Source organism: Tachyglossus aculeatus, chromosome 3 (assembly GCF_015852505.1).
Source record: "Tachyglossus aculeatus isolate mTacAcu1 chromosome 3, mTacAcu1.pri, whole genome shotgun sequence".
Classification (NCBI taxonomy): Eukaryota; Metazoa; Chordata; class Mammalia; order Monotremata; family Tachyglossidae; genus Tachyglossus; species Tachyglossus aculeatus.
This window is the reverse complement of record NC_052068.1, coordinates 20,421,734-20,438,824: the sequence shown is the minus strand read 5'-3', so window position 1 is coordinate 20,438,824 and position 17,091 is coordinate 20,421,734. Positions and strand designations below refer to the sequence as shown.

At 46.9% G+C, this 17,091-nt stretch overlaps 1 protein-coding gene across 1 annotated transcript in view; it reads left to right on the top strand.

The window, feature by feature from the left end:
- SLIT1 (slit guidance ligand 1) overlaps positions 1-17,091 on the top strand; it is a 320,078-nt gene that overhangs the window by 287,310 nt on the left and 15,677 nt on the right. Inside the window, exons 29-31 of the mRNA XM_038744026.1 lie at positions 12,326-12,465; positions 12,827-12,920; positions 14,039-14,176. Of these exons, the coding sequence (XP_038599954.1) occupies positions 12,326-12,465; positions 12,827-12,920; positions 14,039-14,176 (372 nt within the window). The remainder of the gene's footprint in view (positions 1-12,325; positions 12,466-12,826; positions 12,921-14,038; positions 14,177-17,091) is intronic.

Genomic DNA, 17,091 nt, shown 5'->3' with positions numbered 1-17,091 from the left:
CAGGGTGAGGAGTTTCTGCCTGATGCGCAGATTGATTGGTAGCCACTGGAGATTTTTGAGGTGGAGTATCCCTTGGGTGGAGTTGCCCAGGCTCAACCCCCACCCTCGGCAGCTCCCCAAAATGCTTGGGTAGGGCATATCAGTCAATCAATAGCATTAATTGAGCACTTATTCAGTCAATCGTGTTTATTGAGTGCTTACTGTGTTCAGAGCACTGTACTAAGCACTTAATAATAGTATTTGTTAAGTGCTTGGTATGTGCCAGGCACTGTAGTAAGCATTGGCATGGATACAAGCAAACTGAGTTGGATACAGTCCCTGTCCCACGTGGGGCTCACAGTCTCAATCCCCATTTTCATTCATTCATTCAATCGTATTTATTGAGCGCTTACTGTGTGCAGACCGCTGTACTAAACGCTTGGGAAGTACAAGTTGGCAACATATAGAGAACGGTCCCTACCCGACAATGGGCTCACAGTCTAGAAGGGGGAGACAGACAACAAAACAAAACATGTGGACAGGTGTCAAGTCATCAGAACAAATAGAAGTAAAGCTAGATGCACATCATTAACAAAATCAATAGAATAGAAAATATGTACAAGTAAAATAGAGTAATAAATCTGTACAAACATATATACAGGTGCTGTGAGGAGGGGAAGGTGGTAGGGCTGGGGGATGGGGAGGGGGAGAGGGAAAAGGGGGCTCAGTCTGGGAAGGCCTCCTGGAGGAGGTGAGTTCTCAGTAGGGCTTTGAAGGGAGTCCCCTCTCTGAGCCCCCGGGGGTGGGTATCCCCTGGGTGGAGCTGCCCGGGCTCAACCGCTGCCCTTGGCAGCTCCACAAAACACAAAACCCTAACAGTACAGTGCCTGGCACATATCACGCACTTAACAAATACTATTATTAAGCGCTTAGTACAGTGCTCTGCACATAGTAAGCGCTCAATAAATACGATTGATGATATCAGTTAATCAATAGCATTAATTGAGCACTTATTCAGTCAATCATGTTTATTGAGCGCTTACTGTGTTTAGAGCCCTGTACTAAACACTTAATAATAGTATTTGTTAAGTGCTTGATATGTGCCAGGCACTGTACTGTTAGGGTGGATACAAGCAAACCGAGTTGGACACAGTCCCTGTCCCATGTGGAGCTCACAGTCTCAATCCCCATTTTACAGATGAGGGAACTGAGGCACTGAGAAGTGAAATGACTTGTCCAAGGTCACACAGTAGACAAGTGGCAGAGCTGGGATTAGAATCCATGATCTTCTGTTATTATGTTATTATGTGCAGAGCACTGCACTAAGTGCTCAGGAGTATACAATGCTCCCACTGTTCTTCCCCCTTCCAAGCCCCACTATCATATCTGCAATTTATTTATTTACATTAATGTCTGTCTACCCACCTCTAGACTATAAGCTCATGGTGGACAGGAAACGTGTCCATTTATGGTTATATCACACTCTCCCAAGTGCTTAGTTCAGTGTTCTGCACACAGGTAGCACTCAATAAATATGATTGAAACAGTGAATGAACTATGCAATAGCATTGGTAGACATATACCCTGCCCTTAAGGATCTTATAGAGTAGTGGAAAAGATGGCCATTAAGATGAATTACAGACAGGAGATAGCAACAGAGTTCCAAGGTGATTTTTTAAATATGGTATTTGTTAAGAGTTTACTACGTGCCAGGCACCATACTAAGCTCTGGGGTAGATACAAGTCTATCAAGTTACTCACAGTCTACGTCCCCCATGGGGCTCACGGTCTTAATTCCCATTTTACAAGTGAGGTAACAGAGGCCCAGGGAAGTGAAATGACTTGCCCAAGTTCAAACAACAGACAAGTGGCAGAGCTGGAATTAGAACCCAGGTCCTCCTGACTCCCAGGCCTATAGTCATTCATTCATTCATTCATTCATTCATTCAATTGTATTTATTGAGTGCTTACTGTGTGCAGAGCACTGTACTAAGTGCTTGGGAAGTACAAGTTGGCAACTTGGCCAACTTTATCCACTAGGCTAGACTGCTTCTCAAAGATGCAGATAATAATAATAATAATAATAATAATAATAATAATAATAATAATAATAATGGTATTTGTAAAGTGCTTACCATGTGCCAGACACCGTACTAAGCACTGAGGTGGATACAAGCAAATCGGGTTGGACAAAGTACCAGTTACCTCATAATAATAATAATAATAATAATAATAATAATAATAATAATAATATAATAATTATGGTATTTGTTAAGCACTTACTATGTAAAAAACACTGTTCTAAGTGCTAGGGTAGATAATCAGGATACGTCACTTGGGGCTCACAGTCTTAATCCTCATTTTACAGATGAGATAACTGAGGCACTTACTATGTAAAAAACACTGTTCTAAGTGCTAGGGTAGATAATCAGGATACCTCACTTGGGGCTCACAGTCTTAATCCCCATTTTACAGATGAGATGACTGAGGTACAGAGAAGTGAAGTGGTTTGCCCAAGATCACACAGCAGACAAGTGGGAGAGGCGGGATTAGAACCCATGTCCTCTGACTCCCAAACCCGTGCTCTTGTCATTAGTTTGTGAGCCCCATGTGGGACAGGCACTGTGACCAACCCAATTGCCTTGTATCTATCCCAACGCTTAGTACAGTGCCTGGGGCATAGAAGTGCTTAACAAATACCACATTATTGTTATCATTATTATTATTATCAATAAATACGATTGACTGACTGACTGAAAGTCTGACTGCTCAGCAGGAGTTTCCAGTCTACAGAAAAGATGAAGCCACAAGGCTCAGACCCAGCTGGATCTGGTCCAGACTGACCCTGTAACTGCTCCCCAAAGCCCTCCACCCGCATGGCATTCCGGGGAACCAAATTAGTTGCTGAAAATAAATCCCCAGCAGGGAAAGAGAAAATGAGTTCCCTGGAAAAAGATGTCGAATCAAGTGGCAGAAATGACCAGACCCTGTCTCTTCAGACCCAAATTACCAGACGTAAAAAAAAAACCCATAAAATACTAAAAGGCCTCTCATCCTGTCGCCTTGGTAACCCCACATCTTGACAATAGACATAGATTTTCCTTTGGGGTTTTGCAGCCCTGCTCAATCAAAGCATTTTCCCTTCCCGTCTCTCAAACACAGCATAAAATGTTTTCTCCCCGCTGATCGGGGGAGAGGCAAGAGCCAGAGCTGGTCTGGAGCAAGAGGTAGGTGGGGCCAGCCAAAAAAGAATCAGTCAGTCAGACAATCTTATTTATTGAGCACTTACTGTGTGCAGAGCACTATACTAAGTGCTTGGGAGAATATAATATAACAATAAAACAGGCACATTCCCTGCCCGCAACGGGCTTACAGTGTAGGCCGGGAGATGGACAGCAATATAAATAAATAAAATCACAGATGTGCATATAAGTGCTGTGGGGCTGGGAGGGGGATGGATAAAGGGAGCGAGTCAGGGCAGTGCAGAAGGAAGTGGGAGAAAGGAAACTCTTAGTCAGTGAAGGCCAAGGTAAAGGAAGAGGAAAGTAGGAGAAGGAGGAGGAATTTAGATGGAGGAGTAGATGGAGGAGGAAATGGAGAAGGAAGAGCATTTGGAGGAGGAAGAGAAGAGGAGGAGGCGATGGAGGAGGAATCCTCACATCCAAGCCGTCACCAAAACCTGCCGGTCTCAGCTCCGCAACATTGCCAAGATCCGCCCTTTCCTCTCCATCCAAACCGCTACCCTGCTAATTCAAGCTCTCATCCTATCCCGTCTGGACTACTGCACTAGCCTTCTCTCTGATCTCCCATCCTCGTGTCTCTCTCCACTTCAATCCATACTTCATGCTGCTGCCCGGATTATCTTTGTCCAGAAACGCTCTGGACATATTACTCCCCTCCTCAAAAACCTCCAATGGCTACCGATCAATCTGCGCATCAAGCAGAAACTCCTCACCCTGGGCTTCAAGGCTCTCCATCACCTCGCCCCCTCCTACCTCACCTCCCTTCTCTCCTTCTACTGCCCAGCCCGCACCCTCCGCTCCTCCACCACTAATCTCCTCACTGTACCTCGCTCTCGCCTGTCCCGCCATCGACCCCCGGCCCACGTCATCCCCCGGGCCTGGAATGCCCTCCCTCTGCCCATCCGCCAAGCTAGCTCTCTTCCTCCCTTCAAGGCCCTGCTGAGAGCTCACCTCCTCCAGGAGGCCTTCCCAGACTGAGCCCCTTCTTTCCTCTCCCCCTCGTCCCCCTCTCCATCCTCCCGTCTTACCTCCTTCCCTTCCCCACAGCACCTGTATATATGTATATATGGTTGTACATATTTATTACTCTATTTATCTATTTATTTATTTATTTTACTTGTACATTTCTATCCTACTTATTTTATTTTGTTGGTATGTTTGGTTCTGTTCTCTGTCTCCCCCTTTTAGACTGTGAGCCCACTGTTGGGTAGGGACTGTCTCTATGTGATGCCAACTTGTACTTCCCAAGCGCTTAGTACAGTGCTCTGCACATAGTAAGCGCTCAATAAATACGATTGATTGATTGATTGATTGAGGAAGAGGAAAAAGAGAAGATGGAGGAGGAAGGAGTGCTCAGGATTTGAGAGGAGAAGGAAGCTGGGCCCTGGAGCTGAGTGGCAGGGTGAGGGTGAGCAGAGAAGATTCTCCTTGGAGGTGTGGGGCAACTGGGCTTCTCCCCGAGAAGTAATTGGCGGCTCTCACTTAAGTGCATTTCCTTCGGGGTGGATGGATCCTGCCTGCTTTGCGCCTTCCCCTCTGAACCTCAGGACTGTGTGTCCCCGGCTCATCCTCACCACGAGCCTGCAGGACCTGCTCCTCCTCCTCTTCCTCCTTCTTCATCTTCTCCTTTCATTCAATCATATTTATTGAGCGCTTATTGTGTGCAGAGCACTGTACTAAGCGCTCGGGAAGTACAAGTCGGCAAGATATAGAGACAGTCCCTACCCAACAACGGGCTCACAGTCTAGAAGGAGGAGACAGACAACAAAACATGTGGACAGGCGTCAAGTCATTAGAACAAACAAAATTAAAGCTAAATGCACATCATTAAAGTCTAGGAGGAGGAGACAGACAACAAAACATGTGGACAGGTGTCAAGTCGTCACTCCTCCTCCTTCTCCCACTTTCCTCTTCCTTAACCTTGACCTTCACTGACTAAGCCCTCTTTTCTTCTTCCTTCCTCACTTCTTCTTCTTCCTCTTCTTCACTTCCTTCTGCACTGCCCTGACTTGCTCCCTTTATCCATCCCCCTCCCAGCCCCACAGCACTTACGTTCTAGCACTTAGAACAGTGCTTTGCACATAGTAAGTGCTTAATAAATGCCATCATCATTATTATCATTATTATTATTATATGTAATCATAGCAGTGGGGCTTAGTGGAAAAAACACAGACCTGGGAGTAGGAGAACTGGATTCTAATTCCAGCTCTGCCACTTTCCCGCTGTGGCAGGTAAGGATGGCGGCTTTTGAGGATCCATGAACTCGTCTTCTTTCCCACATAATTGAGGAGCAGCATGGCGTAGTTTATAGAGCATGGGCCTGGGAGCCCGAAGGTCATAGGTTCTAATCCTGACTCCACCACTTTCTGCTGTGTGACCGTGGACAAGTCACTTCACTCTCCCCTCCTCCCTCCCCCGAGGACACATGGCGACCTACTCTTCCTTTAACCCTGTGGTTGGTCAAGTGGAGAGAGACCACTGCCCTGGGAATTCCTCTCCCCCTCCTCCCCCTCTCCATCCCCCCCGCCTTACCTCCTTCCCTTCCCCACAGCACCTGTATATATGTATATATGTTTGTTCGTATTTATTACTCTATTTATTTATTTTACTTGTACATATCTATTCTATTTATTATATTTTGTTAATATGTTTTGTTTTGTTCTCTTGTCTCCCCCTTCTAGACTGTGAGCCCACTGTTGGGTAGGGACCGTCTCTATATGTTGCCAACTTGTACTTCCCAAGTACTTAGTACAGTGCTCTGCACACAGTAAGCATTCAATAAATACGATTGAATTAATGAATGAATAAGTGGTGGAGCCGGGATTAGACCGATAACTTCTGACTCCCAAGCCCGGGCTCTTTCCACTGAGCCAAGTGCTTGGGAAGGTACAGTAGAATGGACATGATCTCTTCCCTCAAGGAAAGCTGGGTCAGCAGACAGAACTGGGTTTAGAACCCAGGTCACCTGATTCAGTCAATCAATCAATCAATCAATTGTATTTATTGAGCGCTTACTTTGTGCAGAGCACTGTACTAAGTGCTTGGGAAGTACAAGTTGGCAACATATAGAGATGGTCCCTACCCAACAGCGGGCTCACAGTCTAGAAGGGGGAGACAGAGAACAAAACAAAACATATTAACAAATAAAATAAATAGAATAAATATGTACAAACAAAATAAATAAATAAATCGAGTAATAAATACGTACAGACATATATACATATACAGGTGTTGTGGGTGGGGGGCGGGGGGGAAGGAGAACAGAAGGGGACCAAGAACTGAACCTTAAGGAACCCCTACAGTAAGGGGATGGGCGGGGGGAGGAGGAGCCCGCAACAGAGACTGAGAATGAACGGCCAGAGAGATAAGAGGAGAACCAGGAGAGGACAGAGTCTGTGAAGCCAGGGTTGGATAGCGTGTTGAGGAGAAGGGGGTGGTCCACAGTGTCGAAGGCAGCTGAGAGGTCGAGGAGGATTAGGAAAGAGTAGGAGCCATTGGGTTTGGCAAGCAGGAGGTCATTGGTGACCTTTGAGAGGGCAGTTTCCGTGGAATGTAGGGGACAGAAGCCAGACTGGAGGGGGTCGAGGAGAGAGTTGGCGTTGAGGAATTCGAGGCAGCGCGTGTAGATGACTCGTTCAAGGAGTTTGGAAAGGAATGGTAGGAGGGAGATAGGGCGATAACTAGAAGGGGAGGTGGAGTCGAGAGGGTTTTTTTAGGATGGGGGAGACGTGGGCATGTTTGAAGACAGAGGGAAAGGAACCAGTGGAGAGTGAGTGGTTGAAGATGGAAGTTAAGGAGAGGAGAAGGGACGGAGTGAGAGATTTCATAAGATGAGAGGGAATGGGGTCAGAAGCACATGGGGCAAGAGTAGCATTTGAGAGGAGGGAGGAGATCTCCTCTGAAGATACTGCAGGGAAGGATGGGAGAGTAGCGGAGAGCGTTGAGAGCCGGGGGGTTGGAGAAAGTGTGGGCGTGACTTTGGGGAGCTCAGACCTGATGGGTTTAATTTTATTAATGAAGTAGGAGGCCAGATCGTTGGGGGTGAGGGAAGGAGGAGGGCCTGAGAAGGGAGTTAAATATACGGAAGAGCTGGTGGGGATGATGGGCATGGGTGTCAATAAGGGAGGAGAAATAGTTTTCCCTGGCAGAGGAGAGGGCAGAGTTAAGGCAGGAAAGGATAAACTTGAAGTGAACAAAGTTGGCTTGGTGTTTAGAATTTCGCCAGCATCATTTAGCAGCTTGAGCATAAGAGCAAAGGAGGTGGACAGTGGCAGTGATCCAGGGCTGTGGGTTAGTGGTACGAGAGCAGCGAAGGGAAAGGGGAGCGAGCAAGTCGAGCTGAGTAGAAAGGGTAGAGTTGAGAGCAGTAATCTGATCATCAAGATTGGGTAGAGAGGAAAGCGCTTAGTACAGTGCCAAGCACTTAGTACGGTGCTCTGCACACAGTAAGCACTCAATAAATACGATTGATTGATCGACTGAAAGGGAGGCGAGGTGGTGTGTGAGGCGTTCAGAAAGATGGATGGGGTCGAGAGAGCGGAGGTCTCTGTGAGGAAGTAATATAGATTTACAGGGGAAAGGAGTGTGAGTGAGGAAGCAGGTGAGAAGGTTATGATCAGAGAGAGGGATTTCAGAGTTGGTGAGGGTGGAGACAGTGCAGCGGTAGGAGATGATGAGGTCGAGGGTGTGACCAAGTTGGTGAGTGACTTTGGGCAAGTCACTTCACTTCTCTGGGCCTCAGTGACCTCATCTGGAAAATGGGGATGAAGACTGTGAGCCCCACATGGGACAACCTGATTACCTTGTATCTCCCCCAGCGCTTAGAACAGTGCTTGGCACAAAGTAAGCGCTTAACAAATACCATCATTATTGTTATTATTATTATTAGTCCAGTGCTCTGCACAGAGTAAGCGCTCTGTAAATACCGTAGATTGATGATGGCTTTTTCAGCTTTATTTCCATGGAGTCACTCGCTTAGTGTGTTAAGGAGTGCTCCCTCTTTTCTGACTTTTAAGTTGTTGTCAAGAGATCTGAAGCGTTCTCTCCGTCCCCATAACCTAGCCCACCATTCCTCCAGGGGATGTGTCTGCCCCGTAGATCATTTCCCCTCATCCTCATATGTTGCCAACTTGTACTTCCCAAGCGATTAGTACAGTGCTCTGCACACAGTAAGCGCTCAATAAATACGATTGATTGATTGATTGATTGATCCATCTCGCTGCCGACCTCTCTCCATGTCCTGCTTCTGGCTTGGAACCCCCTCTCTCCTCACATCCAAAAGACAGTGACTCCCCCCGGCCTTCAAAGTCTTACTGAAGGCATATCTCCTCTAAGAGGCCTTTCTTGATTAAGCCCTCTTTTCTTTTTCTTGCTTACTTGGAGAAGCAGTGTGGCTTAGTAGAAAGAGCCTGGGCTTGGAAGTCAGAGGTCATGGGTTCTAATTCCACTTCTGCCACTTGTCAGCTGTGTGACTTTGGGCAAGTCATTTCACTTCTCTGTGCCTCAGTTCCACCCATCTGTAAAATGGGGATGAAGTCTGCGAGCCCTACTTGGGACACCCTGATTACCTTGTATCTCCCCTAGTGCTTAGAACAGTGCTTTGCACATAGTAATTCCTTAAAAAATGCCATAATTATTATTATTACTTTTCTCACCTCCCTCTGCATCACCCTGACTTGCTTTCTTTATACATCCCTCCTCCCATCCCCACAGCACTTATATACATATCTGTAATTTATTTATCTATATTAACGTCTGTCTCCATCATCATCATCAATCGTATTTATTGAGTGCTTACTGTGTGCAGAGCACTGTACTAAGCGCTTGGGAAGTACAAGTTGGCAACATATAGAGACAGTCCCTACCCAACAGTGGGCTCACAGTCTGAAAGGGGGAGACAGAGAACAAAACCAAACATACTAACAAAATAAAGTGAATAGATAAGTACAAGTAAAATAAATAAATAAATAAATAAATAAATAGAGTAACAAATATGTACAAACATATGTACATATATACAGGTGCTGTGGGGAAGGGAAGGAGGTGAGATGGGGGGGATGGAGAGGAGGATAAGGGGGAGAGGAAGGAAGGAGCTCAATCTGGGAAGGCCTCCTGACTGTGGAGGGTCTCCTTGTCTAGACTGTAAGCCTGTTGTAGACAGGGAATGTGTCTGTAGTATTGTTATACTGCATTTTCACTGTACTCTCCCAAGCGCCTAGTATGGTGCTCTGCACACAGTAAGCACTTAATAAATACAACTGACTGACTGACTGAACTAGAACACATGACAAGACCATCGCTTGGGTCCCATCCTATCTGCCTCCATCTTCTCCCCCTTCCAACCTCTAATCCCCATGGCAGCAGCTGCCGAACGGATCACCTCCCTGACGCATTGCTCTGCCAATATCTCTCCTTTCCTCAAACCCTCCAAATCAAGCAAAACCTCCCAATTGGCTTCACCAACTCTCCACCAACTCAGTACTATCTTTTTTTGGTACATACTTACTATTCTATTTATTTTGTTAATGATGTGCATCTAGCTTTCTATTTATTTTGATGACTTGACCCCTGTCCACATGTTTTGCTTTGTTGTCTGTCTCCCCCTTCTAGACTGTGAGCCCGTTGTTGGGTAGGGACCATCTCTATATGTTGCCGACTTGTACTTCCCAAGAGCTTAGTACAGTGCTCTGCACACAGAAAGCGCTCAATAAATACAATTGAATGAATGAATATGGTATTTGTTAAGTGCTTACTATGTGCTGTGCTAAATATCTTTGTACTGATTTATTGCTCTATTTTACTTGTACATATTTACTATTCTATTTATTTTGTTAATGATGTGTATCTAGCTTTCTATTTATTTTGATGACTTGACCCCTGTCCACATGATTTGTTTTGTTTTGTTGTCTGTCTCCCCCTTCTAGACTGTGAGCCCGTTGTTGGGTAGGGACCATCTCTATATGTTGCCGACTTGTACTTCCCAAGCGCTTAGTACAGTGCTCTGCACACAGAAAGCACTTAATAAATACAATTGAATGAATGAATGAATATGGTATTTGTTAAGTGCTTACTATGTGCTGTGCTAAATATCTTTGTACTGATTTATTGCTCTATTTTACTTGTACATATTTACTATTCTATTTATTTTTTTAATGATGTGCATCTAGCTTTCTTTCTATTTCTTTCTATTTATTCACCAACTCGGTACTATCTTTTTTTGGTACATATTTACTATTCTGTTTATTTTGTTAATGATGTGCATCTAGCTTTCTATTTATTTTGATGACTTGACACCTGTCCACATGTTTTGTTTTGTTGTCTGCCTCCCCCTTCTAGACTGTGAGCCCGTTGTTGGGTAGGGACCATCTCTATAAGTTGCCCACTTGGACTTCCCAAGTGCTTAGTACAGTGCTCTGCACACAGTAAGTGCTCAATAAATATGATTGAATGAATGAATGAATACTAGGGTAAAAACAAGACAATCAGATTGGACAAAGTCCCTGTCTGACATAGGACTCACAGTCTTAGTCCCCATTTTACAGATGAGGTAACTGAGATCTAGAGAAGTTAAGTACCCTGCCCAAGATCTCACAGCAGGCAAGTGGTAAAGTCAGGATTAGAACCCAGGTCCTCTGACTCCCAGGCTGGGGCTCTGTCCACTACGGCTGCGCTGCTGCTACCATCCAGTTCAGTCTCTTCCTTCTTCCCAAGCCAGTCTTCCAGCAGTATCTCACTGTCCATTTCGCTACCTAATAACAATGGCATTTATTAAGCGTTTACTGTGTGCAAAGCACTGTTCTAAGCGCTTGGGGTGGTTACAAGGGGATCAGCTTGTCCCACATGGGGCTCACAGTCTTAATCCCCATTTTACAGATGAGGTAACTGAGGCACAGAGAAGTTAAGTGATTTGCCCAAAGTCACACAGCTGACAATTGGCGGAGCTGGGATTTGAACCCATGACCTCTGACTCCAAAGCCTGGGCTCTTTCCACTGAGCCACGCTGCTTCACGGTACCTCTGTCCCCTCCCTCACGCTGCCCCACCAGCCTGGAATTCCCTTCTCCCTGGCTATTCTGACCAACTGCCCCCAGTCCTCCACACCTTCAAAGCCCTCCTAAAACTCCACCTCCTCCAACAAGCTTTCCCTGATTAAATCCCAACGCCACAGATCACAGCTACCAATCAGCCACCTCTGACACTGACATATATTTATTTATTCCCAGCCTCAGCACTTATATATGTATGCATAACCAACTGTACAATCTACTCATTCAGATTTCCCTATTTGTAGGTATTTATATGTTTCTTCTCTAACCCCTACCTTAGAGTGTAAGCACTCTGTGGGCAGGGAATGCACCTCATGCTTCTTTTGCATGCTTCTTTTCTTTTAGACTGTGAGCCCACTGTTGGGTAGGGACTGTCTCTATGTGTTGCCAATTTGTACTTCCCAAGCGCTTAGTACAGTGCTGTGCACATAGTAAGCGCTCAATAAGTACGATTGATTGATTTTGCACTGTCTTGAGTGCTTAGATCAGTGTGTTGAATCTCCTACTTCTGCTACTATTACTACTGCCGCTGCTACATATTTATTAATATATTTATTAATATATTCTGCACTATGTGCTCTGCACATAGTAAGCGCTCAATAAATACGATTGATGATATTCATATTTATTAAGTATTTACTATGGGCAAAGCACTGTACTAAGCACTTAGGAGAGTACACTATAACAGAATTGGTAAATACATTCCCTGCTCACACAAGCTTGGCCTAGTAAAAAGAGCACAGACCTGGGAGAAAGAGGAACCTGTCCAGGCTTCCATTCCTGGCTCTGCCACTTGTTTGCTGAGTGACCTTGGGCAGGTCACTTTATTTCTCCGGGCCTCAGTTATCTCATCTGTAAAACAGGGATTAAGTCTGTGATTAAGGGATTAAGTTCATGTCTGGGACATGGACTGTGTCCAACCTGGTCAGGATCTATCTTCCCCAGTGCTTAGCACAGTGCCTGGCACATAGTAAGCATGTAACAAATACCATTAAAAAACAAAAAAGGCACTTACTCCCTGCCCCTCCACCCCTGCCCGCCCCTCCTCCCGTGCCTGTAGGTGTGCCTGTGCCAAGGGATTCGAGGGGCCGACCTGTGGGGTGAACGTGGACGACTGCCAAAGTCACGACTGTGAGAATGGGGGCCTCTGTGTGGATGGAGTCGGGAACTCCACATGCCTGTGCCCCCCGCCCTACACAGGTAACCGACGCGGAGAGAGGGGAAAACTGGGCCCAGGAGGACCCGTGGGAGCGTTTCGGGGGGGTGGGGGTGGGTGGCACCTCAGATTTGTCTCTCACAACCACCCAACCACACCCATTCTCCCTGGCCTCACTCCTGGCGGTGGAGGGCACCCCGGTTCCGTCTCCCTGGGTCATTGCCAGCTGGGTATCTCCTCCCTTTCCCCTGGGAATCCTGGAGTAGGGGGTGGCATCAGTGGAAGCAGGTCTGGCCCTGCCTTGTGGCTCTCATGGGTGCAGAGGGGAGCTAACCTGCTGGGGCGGGGGGTGGGGGGTGCTCCTCCTGCTTCCCCATGCTTTTCCTTTTGTCGCTTGGTTTCCAGGAGAGGCCTGTGAGCGGCTGATGGATTTCTGTTCCCCAGAGCAAAACCCCTGCCAGCATGGGGCCAGCTGCGTGAGCACGGCTGAGGGGCCCAAGTAAGTCTTCCTGCTTCCCTGCCCTGCCCCGGGTTTGCCCTCTCCTTGACTTTCTGTTCCAGCTGGTTCAAAGTCAACACCCCAAGATTCTCTGAGATTTGGGGAGGGGGGGAATAAGAGGGAGGCAAGGGAAAAGGGAGGGGGAGGGAACAAAGGAAGGGACAAGGGGTGAAGGAGAGTACCGAGGAGGAGCAGGGGGAGAGGAAGAGGTGGTGCGGGGTGGGAAGAGCAGGGCAGGACCATCCCCAGAGGCAAGACCTGGTCAAATCTCAGGTCAGTTTAGGAATCCTCTGAGGTCAGTTGTCAGGATGAGACACACACACTCCCATGCATGCGCATATGTCCTAGAATTAAATACCTTATGTAGAACAGCAGCCCTGAAATAAGCCCCCTGCCTTCCCCACGCCCCTTGCAACCCCTACTCCCCATGTACAATAATAATATAATAATAATGGCATTGATTAAGCGCTTACTATGTGCAAAGCACTGTTCTAAGCACTGGGGAGGTTACAAGGTGATCAGGTTGTCCCACGGGGGGCTCACAGTCTTAATCCCCATTTTACAGATGAGGTAACTGAGGCCCAGAGAAGTTAAGTGACTGGCCCAAAGTCACCCAGCTGACAAGTGGCAGAGCCGGGATTTGAACCCATGACCTCTGACTCCAAAGCCCGTGTTCTTTCCCACTGAGCCACACTGCTTCTCGAGCAGCAAAGCAAAGCCCTCCCCTCCACATTTTACAGGGAGGAATTGAGGGCAGCTTGGGTCCCCCTAGGAGGGTGGGATACTGGTTCACGGCGCACCAAACTCAAACCAGAAAAGCCAGCTGCCGTCTGACCGTTCCCTTCTGCGGCTGGAAGAGAGTCCGAGCACACGCCGAGCACAGTCCAGGCACGCTCCAAGCGCAGTCCAGCTTCCTCACATTTCATTCCTTGGGGATTCCCTGGCACTGTCCCCTTGTCCCCATCTCCCCTGCGGGCTGGCTGGCCTTCGATCTGCCAAACTGCATGTTTTCAGTGCCCGGGCAGTGCTTGCTGGGCCCAGGCAGGAAGGCTCAGGCTCAGGGGAGTGTGAGTGTGTGAGTGCGAGTCACTCACTGAGGGTCCGTTCTCTGTCTGGAGGTGCGAGTGTGCCCCAGGCTACGTGGGAGACAACTGCAGCGTGGACTATGACGACTGCTCAGACCATCGCTGCCAAAACCAGGCCCGGTGCGTGGACGAGGTGAATGGCTACTCTTGTCTGTGCCCGGATGGCTACAGGTGAGCTGGGGCGGGGGGAATGCCAGAGAGCCCCTTTACCTCCACTCCATTGCTCAGAATTTGTGGGTGTCACCACCCCCACCCTTACCCCAGTCTTCCCTCCCACAAACTCATCCCAACGCCCCCCCACCCAACCAGAACCCCAGTTTCACTCTAAAAAGGACAAGGGGGCCGAGTCTGGGGCTGGGGGTGGGCTCGACACCTGTGGCAATGGCTGTCTCAATCCATCAGCCGATCAATGGTATTTATTGAGCCCTTACTATGCGCAGAGCACTGTCTTAAGCACTTGGGAGAGTACAATACAACAAAATTAGCAGAAATGTTCCCTTCCAGAACGAGCACTCCCAGAACCACCTGCAGATCCATCCTTTTGCCTGCTCCAAAGTGCATAGCCCGGCAGACACCCAAGCATGCTTCTGAAAGAGGAAGCTACAAGTTTTTCTGGCTTCTGGTGGGTTGGGGAGAGGCCCCTGTCTTCACTGCCCACCAAGCTCACTCGGGGAATTGATGGTCTGGGGGTGTGAGCAGCTGTACTAAGCACAAAACGGTCAGATTAGGCACAGCCCTTATCCCACATGGGGCTCACAGTCTAAGTCAGAGGGAGGAAGATTTAATTCCCATTTAACAGATGAGGTAACCATAGCACAGAGAATCAGGCAATTATGGTAGTTGCTAAGCGCTTGCTATGTGCCAAGCACTGTTCTAAGCGCTGGGGTAAATACAAGGTAATCAGGTTGACCCAAGTGGGGCTCACAGCCTTAATCCCCATTTTACAGATGAGGTAACTGAGGCACAGAGAAGTTAAGTGTCTTGCCCAAGGTCACACAGCAGACAAGTTGGGGAGCCGGAATTAGAACCCACGTCCTCTGACTCCCAAACCCATACTCTTTCCACTAAGCCACACTGCTTTATTATTGAATATTTACTGTGTGCAGAAGGCTGTACTAAGCACTTGGGAAAAAACAATGCAACAGAGTTGGTCGACACGTTCCTTGCCCATAAGGAGCTGACAGTGTAGAGGGGAAGACAAAAATAAAAGTTAAGCGACTTGCCTGGGATCACACAGCAGACAAGTGGTGGAGCCAGGATTAGAACTCAGGTTGTCTAATTCCCAGGCCCATGCTCTTTCTACCAGTCAGGCTGTTTGAACACTTTTCTTGCGCAGAGCATTGTAATTAATCGTATTTATTGAGTGCTTACTGTGTGCAGATCGCTGCACTAAGCACTTGGGAGAATACAATGTAAAAGAGTTGTTAGACATGTTCCCTGGCCACAGCGTGTCCTAGGCACTTGGCTGTGAGGAGACAGACATTGAAATGAATTACAGCTCGGGAGCTAGGAGAACGGACAGAGTAGAGTGATAAGTATATAAATGCTGTGGGAGTGGGATGAGAATTCATTCATTCAGTTGTCATATTTATTAAAAATAATAATAATAATTTTGGTATTTGTTAAGCGCTTACTATGTGCCAAGCACTGTTCTAAGCACTGTGGAAGATACAGGTTGTCCCACATAGGGCTCACAGTCTTAATCCCCATTTTCCAGATGAGGTAACTGAGGCATGGAGAAGCAGCATGGCTCAGTGGAAAGAGTTCATATCTCGGCCCCACCAATTGTCAGCTGTGCGAATTTGGGCAAGTCACTTAACTTCTCTGTGCCTCAGTTACCTCATCTGTAAAATGGGGATTAAAACTGTGAGCCCCACGTGGGACAACCTGATCACCTTGTATCCTCCCCAGTGCTTAGAACAGTGCTTTACACATAGTAAGTGCTTAATAAATGCTATTATTATTATTATTATTATTATTATTATTATTATTATAAGTGACTTCCCCAAAGTCACACAGCTGATAAGTGGCGGAGCCGGGATTAGAACCCATGACCTCTGACTCCCAAGCCCGTGCTCTTTCCACTGAGCCACGCTGCTTCTTTATTAAGCACTTAGTGTGTGCAGAACACCGTACTAGGCGATTAAGAAAGTACAATACAACAATAAAGAGTGACATCACTGCCCAGAATCAAACTGCTTAAGGAGCTTAAGCGCTATCTTAAGCGCTTAGTACAGTGCTCTGCACATAGTAAGCGCTCAATAAATACGATTGATGATGATGAGAACAGACCCAAGTGCATAGAGGATGTAGAAGGGAGGGTGGGGAAATGGAGTTCGGGAAGTCTTCTCGGAAGAGATATGATTTTAGTAGGGTTTTGAAGGTGGGGAGAGTGGTGGTCTGTCAGATATGAAGGGGGAGGGGGCTCAATCAATCATCATCATCATCATCAATCGTATTTATTGAGCGCTTACTGTGTGCAGGCCAGAGGGAGGATGTGGGCAAGGTGTTGGTGATGAGCGCTTAGTACAGTGCTCTGCACATAGTAAGCGCTCAATAAATACGATTGATTGATTGATTGATTGAGAAAGACAAGATCGAGGCATACTGAGTAGATTGGTGTTGGAGGTCAACGAGGAGGCTGATACAATACTCGGGGTGGGGAATAACTGCTTGGATTAAATGTTTGGATGAAGGAGAAAGAGGCAGATTCTAGAAACATTGTGAGGGTAGAACCACAGGACAGGATTTGGAGACAGTTTGGGTAGGAGGATTGAATGAGAGAGGGAGGATAATAATAATAATCAATCAATCAATCAATCATATTTCTTGAGCACTTACTGTGTGCAGAGCACTGTACTAAGCACTTGGGAAGCACAAGTTGGCAACATTAGAGACAGTCCCTACCCAACAGTGGGCTCACAGTCTAGAAATAGTAATAATAATGATGATGATGGCATTTATTAAGCACTTACTATGTGCAAAGCACTGTTCTGAGCGCTGGGGAGGTTACTGGGGATGGTGATGCTGTCTACCATGATGGGAAAGTCTGTACATATCTATTCTATTTATTTTATTTTGTTAGT